This window comes from Limanda limanda, chromosome 4 (assembly GCF_963576545.1).
Source record: "Limanda limanda chromosome 4, fLimLim1.1, whole genome shotgun sequence".
Classification (NCBI taxonomy): domain Eukaryota; kingdom Metazoa; phylum Chordata; class Actinopteri; order Pleuronectiformes; family Pleuronectidae; genus Limanda; species Limanda limanda.
Genome location: NC_083639.1, coordinates 30,367,020 through 30,378,039, shown reverse-complemented (window position 1 = coordinate 30,378,039; position 11,020 = coordinate 30,367,020). Strand labels below are relative to the sequence as shown.

The window sequence follows — 11,020 nt, the reverse complement described above, 5'->3', positions numbered from 1 at the left end:
TATCATAAAGACAGACACCATATTAATAAATTCATAATTTATGCATTGGTGTCACAAACATCATTCATTTATTTATTCAATTCAAAGCGTCACACACCAAAGCCATGGTGTGGCAACTGCCTTTACAAATCAGTGGCAGTTTCTGTTGCCACCGGAAGTGCCTCTACGAGCTGCCGCTGCCACGAGCTCGATGCCCCCCCCCCCCCCCCCTTTCGTTTATGGAAAAACGAAAACGAAAGTGTCCATTAGCAGCGGTGAGCTTTTCCTGCCTCAGCGTTTCAGTGTAAAAGTTCAACAACAACAACACCAATGAAGCTCCGTGAGGAAATTGGAATAAAACAAAAACACAATTTTGTCTGATTTTTAATTGAGGTAATCACTGTACTTTGCGTCAAGTAGCATTAGATAATAAATAAGAAGGATCAATTTGTTTATGTATAAGTTCAATTTCATTCATTGACCAAACAAAACCATTTAATTGCATGAAAAGGAGCAGACATAAGAATAACCTTATATAATCTGCTCCTTTTCCCCAAGATATTCATGAACAAAGCAGATAATTCAATACAATTTGAAATTAAAACAAAGCCCCTATCAAAACTCTATTAGTTCCTCAGTTAAACCTACTTTTAAACAATTCATAAAAGCACACACAATCATTAACCTGACACAACAAAAATGTATCAATACATTTCATTATATTTCCTCAACATACTGGCTTTATTTTTTTTTTGAATATTTTTGTTTTAGACTCTTTGGTTTCGGCTAACGGCTAAAAGAAACAAATTAAGTTTGATCTGCTCAAAATCTATTTTCTGAGAACAGAAAAGTAATTTATATCTATTAATTTAGCTTTAATAAAAGGAAAACATCCGCCTTTTGTCCGTTGTGCTTTGATCCGACACATAAAAGGTCCGGAGGGGAAACCATGCCGAGGTTTTGTTGTTCCGCTCTCTCTTGAATTTAGATTAAATACCATTCTCTGATTGTTGAATATTGATAATTAATTAATAATAATAACATTAATAATGAAATGACTCTTATTAATGATTTGATTTTATTTATTTTTTCGTCAGGGGCTCTTCTTTGGTTCTGTCATATTGTCCGGTGCAAGAACGGACTACATTTCCCGTCATGCCTCTCGCGGGGCGGAGATCGCTTCCCTGTCAAGATGGCGGCTCCTTTGACGCTGCTGCTGCTCGTGGCTGTTACCCTCCGCGCGGCTCTGTTCCGGGCCGGGCTGACGGAGCTCATCTCCGGGAGGGTGGAGGTGGTGTCCCCGCTGACCGCCTGGAAGAGAGGTGAGCCCCGGGGAGAGAGGTGCCGGCCCCGGGGAGCAGCCGCTGGGTCCCCGGGGCGGCTGCTTCCTGCTCCCCGGTGACAGGGACCACAAACCGGTTCAACTGCAAGAGTGTGTGTGTGTGTGTGTGTGTGTGTGTGTGTGTGTGTGTGTGTGTGTGTGTGTGTGTGTGTGTGTGTGTGTGTGTGTGTGTGTGTGTGTGTGTGTGTGTGTGTGTGTGTGTGTGTGTGTGTGTGTGTGTGTGTGTGTGTGTGTGTGTGTGTGTGTGTGTGTGTGTGTGTGTGTGTGTGTGTGTGTGTGTGTGTGTGTGTGTGTGTGTGTGATACTGTACATTGTGTAGTATTTAAAACCAGTCTGTTGGAGGAACATTGATGTTTTTGTGTAAGGGATTGACTCTCTCGACACACACAGACACACACACACTCAGGCTACTGTTGTGTGTCAGCTGCAGTAAAACACCACAACCCATCATGAATTGTTCATTAGGCAGCTGCAGCAGGAAGTTGCATCATGACAAAGCGTGTGTAGCTGCTTGTGTACAGAGACGTGATGAGCAGAGCTGATCTTCTTGTCGTTGTGTGACATTTTGTTTGTGTGTCTGTTTGTGTGCAGTGGTTGAAGGTTTGGCTCTGCTGGATTTGGGCGTCTCACCGTACTCTGGAGATGTTTTCCATGAGGTGAGAGGCTCACACAAGCCGGGGGGGATTTACACCATGACTAGTTATCTTCTTAAATAATAAAGAAAAGCTCAATAAATGAGCAGTTCCGTTTCGTAAAGATGCAAAAACAACAAAGTTTATCATCTTTAACACGGAAATCCAACATGGTTAGTAGGGATGGGGGGGGAAATCGATTCAGTTACAAATTGCGATTCTTGTGAATGACGATTTTAAATCGATATGCTGCCTCCCTAATCGATTTTTTAAACATATTTATTGGTTTATACGGGGGGGGGGGGGGTATATGGGGGGAGCAACATCACCCCAGAGCATGTTGACCAGCTCTTGTTGTTGCACAAGAATCTAAACACACCCAAGCACTAGCTTTGTATCGCCTACATGCAAACAAAAATAGCCTACTTTTTGTTTATTTCAAAGTTTATATTTTAAGTAAACTTTTATTCATTCTATTTAATTGACCTTTTATTTATTGTTTAAAAGTAGCCTAAGTGGCATAAATTTCTTAATCTCTCAGTTTGTGTGCAGTTGACAGGGGCTATACAATAATAGGGAACATTTTTATTTATTTTCTCTATTGGCTGCCCGGCAGTCGTTAATGTTAATATTTGAAATAAAAGTTGTAAAGTTCTAAGTGAATTTGACTGTGTTGTATTTTAAGGTATGATTCAACATTTTTCCATGGTCCAGTATTTAAAAAAAAAAAAATAACCAAAAGAAATCCCAGGAAATCGTAATATCGAATCGCAATACCCTGAGAATCGCAATACATATCGTATCGCCACCTAAGTATCGTGATAGTATCGTATCGGGAGGTCCCTGCCGATTCCCGTCCCTAATGGTTAGTAGAGTAGAGTTTATGTAATAACAATACTGCAGAAGTTTCATTACAATTTGACTGTTACGCCACCATAAAGCATAAACCTTTTAAAAACACACAAAGTAAATGTCCAGATTTTTTTATGGCTTTTCTTTTTTGTTGCTTTATTCAAATGTAGAGAAATCAACAAAACTCAATTATTTAGTGTCAAAAGATCTTAATTGGTTTGCATGTTTCCACCACCATGAATATGTTTAATAAATCCTTTTCTCTTCCCTTCAGACTCCTCTCATCATTTACCTCTTCCACTTCCTGGTGGACTACGCTGAGATAACATTTATAGTGAGTGGGACGACAAAAAACATCAGTTTGTGTTTTAATGAACCTAATGGAAGTCAGGTTGAAGTGTGGATATTTCCCACACGATCCGATATGAATACAAGTAAACATGTCTTTGTTTGTCTGGAATATGAACGAGATTTAATATTTTCTCTGATAAATATGGTGAAAGCCAGATTTATTATTCCAGTGATTGTATTGAAGAATATTTGTGTGTTTTTTTCATATTGTTGTTATATTCCAGAGACTGTTGTTGACTCTTTGTGGTTGTGTCTCTTCAGTTAGCAGATGTGATCACAGCTGTGGCACTTTACCTGGCAGTGAAGGACTACAACAAACAAGTGGTAAGAAAATAGAAAAATGGGCAAATCAAATAATGTAATACCAATTATAATATTTAATCGAGTCGATATTATTTGCTTTTCTCTATATTTCCTCTTGTGTACGTAGTTGCATGTCTTTTAGGTGAATTTTATTTTAATCACACAGCTTTTTTCCACATAAAAGGGACCAAACCATGTCCGGTGAATTGTATATTTTACGCAGATAGAGTTGTTAACCCTTTCACTTTAAAACTAGGAGGTTCTTGGTTCAAATCTAGAGTTTGCACGTTCAACCCGTGTTTGCGTGAAGTTTTCCAGTTCTCCAGTTTCCGCCCACAGTCCAAACTCACACAGATTAAGGTTCGGTGGATTGGAGACTCTAAACTGAGTGTTGGTGTGAATGTCAAAAATAAATAAAAATTGAGGACAAATAAAGTAAATCTCTGGGGCTTGGTACAGTTGCAACTTTTAAGTGATTAAAACAAGGGTAAAACCAAGAGACGCCTCATTTAAAACATTAAAAAAATAATGTAATTGCAATAAAATGTTTGCTGTAGGTGTGTAGTGTGAATCCTGTGGGTCACCCAGTGGCCGATGAGCAGTGGGTGGATTGTAGCTTTGGTTGCTGTGTGTTTCTCTGTCCATGTCCTCAGATATTTGACGTGTTGTTGACTCTGTTTCAGTTCAGAAAGCAGAGATATGCTCTGGAGGCCGACCGCTACCCCCTCGACTGTCTGGAGCTCATCAGGAGCCCCAAGGAAATGTACTACATCCCCCTGAAAGTAGCCATGTTGTAAGTACCATGCTCCCAGTTTAGTTTTCACTAACCCTTGTTGTACGTAAGACACAAAAAAAACAACAGGTGACTAATCTTCCAGCCTAAAACGTGAAGTTTTATTGTCTTCACTCTTCTCCCGTTCTTCACAGTTATCTGTTGAACCCGTTCACCATCCTCTCCTGCGTCGCCATGTCGACCTGCGCCCTGAACAACGCCGTCATCGCCCTCTTCATCCTCACTACGATAAAGGGTACGGTCGGATTTAAACCACGTCGGGATTATTCTCTGTCTGAATGTCACCCTCAGTTTTCTGGCTGAGTGATTTCACTGCAGGATTGATCAGAGTATTTACCCTCTTGTGTCCGCTTCACTGATTATAAATGGCTCTCTGAGTGTCTATAAATAAATGTTGTCCTCGGGCCTCTTGCAGATTCTGCTATTATATTGGTATAAATACTATCATATATAAATATATATTATGTTATATTATATACTATATATACTGTACTATTTTTTATATACTGTCTAACAATAACATTACCATCATATCATCAGTACTATTACCATCATCTTGCCACTGCACCTTATCTATCTATTTATCTTGTGTTCCTGTTTTTTTATTCTTTCTACCTCAATATTTTTTATTTTATTCTATTGTATTGTATTTTATTGTATTCAAGTATACCGGCTGCTATGACAACTTAATTTCCCTTTGGGGATGAATAAAGTACTCTATCTATCTATCTATCTATCTATCTATCTATCTATCTATCTATCTATCTATCTATCTATCTATCTATCTATCTATCTATCTATCTATCTATCTATCTATCTATCTATCTATCTATCTATCTATCTATCTATCTATCTATCTATCTATCTATCTATCTATCTATCTATCTATCTATCTATCTATCTATCTATCTATCTATCTATCTATCTATCTATCTATCTATCTATCTATCTATCTATCTATCTATCTATCTATCTATCTATCTATCTATCTATCTACGGCAACTTTTAAAATACCAGAAAACAGAAAAAACTCAAATTGATTATATTATCTGTATTAATGTTTGTACTTGTGTGTGTTGCAGGAAATGTTTTGCTCAGTGCCATATTTCTGTCCCTGGCCACGTATCAGTCCATCTATCCTCTGACTCTGTGCGCTCCAGCTCTGCTCTATTTGATGCAGGTGGGTTGCGTGTGAATGGAACTGAGTCTGATTGTTGTTTCCTAGATTTGTGTTAAATTCAAACTCGCATTCCCGCGTCTGTGTTTCTCCAGCGACAGTACATCCCGGTGAACTTCCGCCGGGCCAGCTTCTGGTGGTTCATCGCCCAGTACGCCTTCATGTACCTGGGCAGCCTGTTCGTCATCGTGGGCCTCTCCTTCTTCCTGCTCGGCTCCTGGGATTACCTGCCCTCCGTCTACGGCTTCATGTGAGTGTTCAACAGAAGGTGGAAGGTTCCCTGTGGGAGCTTGTGACCTCTAAAGGTGCAGCTGTGTTAGAGGTAGGGTTGCAAAATTCCGGGAATATTCAAAGTTGGAAACTTTCCGAGGGAATATACGGGTATTAACGGGAATAAACTGGAAATGTTGTGGGTAATTTATACTAACTGTATTTACCTTGTCATATACAGACATAAATATAAACATTTTGTTGTGTCATAGTCTGATTTGAGCCCTGAGGAAACTTTGGGCACTTGACTATATGCTTCTGCATCGTTGTGTCATTCTTAACATAGGTCTTTGCACAGTATTTGCAAATGTACACAGCCTTTCCTTCTACATTGGATGAGGTGAAATGTCTCCACACATGAGAGAGTGCACGTGGCATTGTTCTGTAGAATAAGATGAGAAAAAAGTTTGTAAAAAAACACTAATGCAATGCCAGAGATATAAATAGTTAGCCAAACAATTGGAATCGTCTGTACTGATATTTTACAATTGATGGATAAATGAATGGAAATAGTCTAGATGAACAGATGAACAATCCTCAATCAGCATGCTAATATATTTTCCCGGTAATATCATGGAAACTTACCTGACTAGTCCTGCACTCTACAGCAGGCCTCAGTAGCCCTGCTGTAGAGTGAAGCATGCTGGGAGTTATCTGTGCATGTGATGGAAGAATGCACAGTGGAGGGTTGAAACTCAACGTTCCATACATCTTTAAAATAGAGTTTTGAATGATGTTTTTATTGCTCAGTGTTTAATTTTTGTAGGTTTTTTTTTTTTTTCAAAATTCCCGAGCTTAACTTCCAATGGAAAGTTTCCGGAAAGTTTCCGGAAATTTACCGGAAACTTTCCGCCCCTTTGCAACCCTAGTTAGAGGTTCCCTGTTGTGGTTGTGTTGTGCATGAGGACTCACATGCAGCTGCAGATACACTGTGAAGAGCGGCCTCACGACGGCTGAAGTAACCATTCCCACTTGCTGCCTCTGAGATGTGATGCTGGTACAACAGAGACATGAGAACGCATCCCTCCTCCAAGGCGTATGACCTTGAAGGAACCATAATGCCCCATTGGAAAACAGTAACAAAATAAATTATGATGAATGACAAAAACCTCCTGCTCGAGATAAATACAGGTTCTGCAAAGATGAACCTCGCTGACCTGTTTACTTCTCCTCACGTCTGAGTTAACGTCCCCTGTTCTGTGATTGTTGTCTCTTTGTTGTCCTCGTGTCACCGTGTCTGTTTTCCGTCCGTCTCCAGTCTCTCAGTTCCAGACCTGACCCCCAACATCGGCCTCTTCTGGTATTTCTTCGCCGAGATGTTTGAGCACTTCCGCCTCTTCTTCCTCTGCGTCTTTCAGATCAACATTTTCTTCTACACCATCCCGCTGTCCATCAAACTCAAGTACGTCCTCTGTCTTATCCTTAACGCCGTCCGTCCTCCAGAGTTGATACAGAGCTGCTGTCCCTTTGTTGACTTCACTCTAATGTGTGTGTGTGTGTGTGTGTGTGTGTTTTGCAGGGAGCATCCAGTGTTTCTGATCTTCATGCAGTTGGCTGTGATCTCCATCTTTAAGTCTTACCCCACAGTGGGAGACATCGCCCTCTACATGGCCTTCCTTCCTGTCTGGAGTCACCTGCACAGATGTGAGTTTATTAAATGCAGATGTTGAATATTCAGTAGAAGGTTGTGTGGAGGCTGATGTGTTGAAATGTACAGTAACTAAAGGTGAATGTTTACGTCCTAATTGAGGCATTTAACACTTCAATTGACCTAAATGACGAAGCTCCATCGAGCTACAATGTGAAAATGAGATCAGGTAGAATTGAATTTATCCAGAAAAGAGGTTCTTGTGCCAAAGATGCTCATAGAAAAAATACATATAGCTACTGTACGTAGGGAGCTGGTGGTTCAGGTAAATTTAAGCATCTGTGCAGAAACTTTAAATAAATATGTTGAAATTATAACCTGCAGTTGTTGGTATAACAACACAGAATCAGAATCAGAAGGTTTTTATTGCCAAGTAGGTTTACACCTACCTGGAATTTGCTCTGGTTATTGGTGCAAACAATGAACATAGAAACATAAAAACACAATATATACACCACACATTAGAAAAACAATATATATTTACTCACTATTTACTTCCTATTTACTCACTTTTTCTAATATTTATACAAAGTAACATTTATTTAGACATAAACATATCTATATATAAATATAACACAGATCATTTGAGCCATTAAATGGATCCGTTTTACCAGATTTAATGGATTTTGTCCATCGTTGCCCTTTTTAATTTTCTTGTTTACCTCTATAAACTAAAATCAATCAAACCAATGCTCAGTGAACCAGTGAAGGACATCATATCCAGATGTGTAATAGAAACTCTCTCTGTCCTTGTTACCCTTGTTCAGTCTTGAGGAACATCTTCCTGGTGTCCTGCGTCCTGTTGGCCTGTTCCGCCTTGTTCCCGGTTCTCTGGCACCTCTGGATCTACGCCGGCAGCGCCAACTCCAACTTCTACTACGCCATAACGCTCCTGTTCAATGTGGCCCAGGTACGACCTCCTGCCTGATGACGTCTACAGACCAAGCTACAATATGAAACTTTTTAACCTCAAACCAGCAGCTTGATTGAACTGAGTTGAGATGGTTCGGTGACTTGGGACTTTTCCAATATCCGTGATCTCCCACGTTTTTTTAAAATCGAATAAGAAATAGAAACTCCCGACCGATCGATTAACGTCTCAGACTAAATAACCAGAATCTGTCTTTTTTCTCTACACAAATTCATCGCTCATACATGGAGCCGAACACAATTAATCACCACATGTTACATAGTGTTGCTTTAATTCGTTCGTCTTTATGATTTGCGAACACCATAATTTATCTGAATCACTCCTGTTATGAGACACTGTGAATGACTCCGTCTGTGTCCGTCATTTATCTCCCCTCAGATTCTGCTGATATCTGATTATTTCTATGCCTTCCTGAGGAGAGAGCACCACCTCACCTACGGGCTGTACCTGAAGAGGAAAGATGGCTCCGAGGCGACGCTGGTGCTCAAATGAAACGCCCACTCACTCACATCCTCGGCCTGAGAGGAAGAAACTGCTCGACGTCTCACGTTTCCTCAAAGCGGACGAACACAAAGAAAAGACTTCTAAAACCAAACTGGTTCGACACGCGCACAGAACGTGTGTCTGGTACAACTTCATATGCAAACAACAGAACTACATCATAGAACGGACCCATGCAGATGTTGGATGTGGAGAAACATCTCCATCCTCTTTACTCTTTTCTAAGCTTCATTCCACCTGGATCCTACCATGCTTTTATTTTGAAGTCTCCTCTTTGGTTGCAGCCACTCCAGAAGAGTTTTATTTTGACGCAGTGTTTATCCTGCAGCTCCGTCCTGGACAGCTTTTATTTTGAAGCACCAACTCCCATGCACTGTCCCTCTGCAAGGCTTTTACTTTGAAGTCTTGTTCCTCTTTGAACACTGAAGAAGAAAATTGTAAAAATGTGGGGAAACTGCTGCTGACATGATCATTCCTGATCCTTTACAGCTCTCCCACACACACATTTTCTTTTTGTGTTCACACTGGAACTCATAGGCAGACAGGATGAAGAAATCTTTTATTTTGAAGGGTTTTGTCTGGAATCCTCTTTCAATTCTTTCATGTTTCTCATGTTGTTTGCACTGTTTGTTTTTCTCTCTCTCATAGTTTCCTCATTAATTAACAAACTCTAAATCGCCAGTGTTGCATCTCAAGTGAAATCCAGTCGAACGAGAACTCGCCTCATCATGGTACATAAACCCAAACACTACCGGGGGGGCAGGGATCGATTCAGCTGCTGACACACAGACACACACTGATTCATCTCTAAAACCCAGATTTCTCTCTTTCTAGTTTACCGAGAGCACATCGGACAAAGACCACAGTGAATGTGTCTTAAATAAGTAAAGTGCTTCAGAATCTGTGGGGAGAAGAAACAGATTTTAGTTTTCTGGACCAAGTTAAAGGAACTGGTTCTGCAGCGGCCTTGTGTTTACCACTCGTCACAACTACAGCTTTGTAGCATTAGAGTTTTGGCTCATAATGTGTAAACAAACGTAATTAATCATTTATTTGGTTTTATTTGTTATTGGGACACGTTCATACCCTCAGTCGACACAACCTCAAGCACTCCATATGTTTCTGTCGACTTGATTTAAACAGTCATCATTCCCATTTCCACAACACTAACTCCATCATTAACGTAAGAGCCGCTAAATTCACGACAGGTGATATTTTTTATCTTGTCCTCAGAAGATATTAACTTGTGCGTAAAGATGATTTAATAATATCTCTTTCAAGGTTTATTTTCACATTATAATGTCATATTGTAAAATCCTTGCTGTTCTCCTACGACACGTGATTAACTTCATAGCACAAGATAAGAACATATCACCTGTCTGGACGTACGGGACTTTTATTGTTGCCCGTGTCGTTTGAAATGCTCATTTGTTCCAGCTGAAAGTCATCGAGGCGTTTTGATACCAATGAGTGAAAAATGAGTTGTGATATTTATTTATTTCCTGCACTGAAAACTTTGCAATGAGATTTCATTTTTTTCTTCTTTCCTCTGTTTTTGTTATCTGAGATCAAATCAGGAACTCTTCAGTTTTTGATACTGTAAATACTAATGTGATTTGTTTTGTTACAGATATTTAAGTGCAGGTGTGAAAGGGATGATGGTACATTTGATGAATGAATGACCATGATGTCAGAAATGATGATTATTAAACTTGAGGTGTTGGTTTACTCCTGTTGTCTGTTTTTTTTTAAAAACATAACATATAAGTTGCTGTGATAAAAAAAATGTCACATTGAAGTCGTACCTGTGCAGTATTCAACATTTTTACCACATATTAGAAATTTGGGAATTTGGAAAAATACCACAAAACTGATTTATGATTTGTTGAATATTTGATTTCAGCTAAACTACCTTAATTATATGAACTTCACAATTTGTTTCTATTTTGCATTTTAGGAGAATAAACTTCAAATTTCATGATTAAAATCAAAAAATACATATGAGAGTACATCTAATTATCACTAAGTACAAATGACTGCCTCTAAAAAATGCCCTGTGTAGATGAATTGATGAATATCGTTCTTCAGAATGAGTGAAGTTGAAATTCCTTGTCCTTAACACAGTGTGATGATCAGTGGACTTTGAAGAGGTTGTGATGAAAACTTTGTTCGGAGCAAGAAACTCGTTTCTCACAGTCAGCTGGATTTGATGTATCAGAAGATTTTGTTTTATTTAAGATA

At 39.4% G+C, this 11,020-nt stretch overlaps 1 protein-coding gene across 1 annotated transcript; it reads left to right on the top strand.

The window, feature by feature from the left end:
- Positions 1–1,171: 1,171 nt before the first annotated feature.
- On the top strand, positions 1,172–10,507 carry pigu (phosphatidylinositol glycan anchor biosynthesis, class U). The gene is made up of 12 exons (XM_061069693.1): positions 1,172–1,301; positions 1,913–1,977; positions 3,080–3,139; positions 3,418–3,480; positions 4,143–4,252; positions 4,387–4,487; positions 5,335–5,432; positions 5,525–5,679; positions 6,958–7,101; positions 7,219–7,343; positions 8,115–8,257; positions 8,657–10,507. Exons 1-12 carry the CDS (start codon positions 1,172–1,174, stop codon positions 8,768–8,770), a joined length of 1,308 nt encoding a protein of 435 aa, XP_060925676.1. The 3' UTR covers positions 8,771–10,507.
- Positions 10,508–11,020: the final 513 nt, after the last annotated feature.

Bases quoted from the DNA above. Each gene is read 5' to 3' on its own strand.
- pigu (XM_061069693.1), top strand. From the start codon at position 1,172: ATGGCGGCTCCTTTGACGCTGCTGCTGCTCGTGGCTGTTACCCTCCGC. The intron at 1,302-1,912 runs GTGAGCCCCGGG...GTTTGTGTGCAG, and splicing joins GCTGACCGCCTGGAAGAGAG to TGGTTGAAGGTTTGGCTCTG. The intron at 1,978-3,079 runs GTGAGAGGCTCA...TCTTCCCTTCAG, and splicing joins CTGGAGATGTTTTCCATGAG to ACTCCTCTCATCATTTACCT.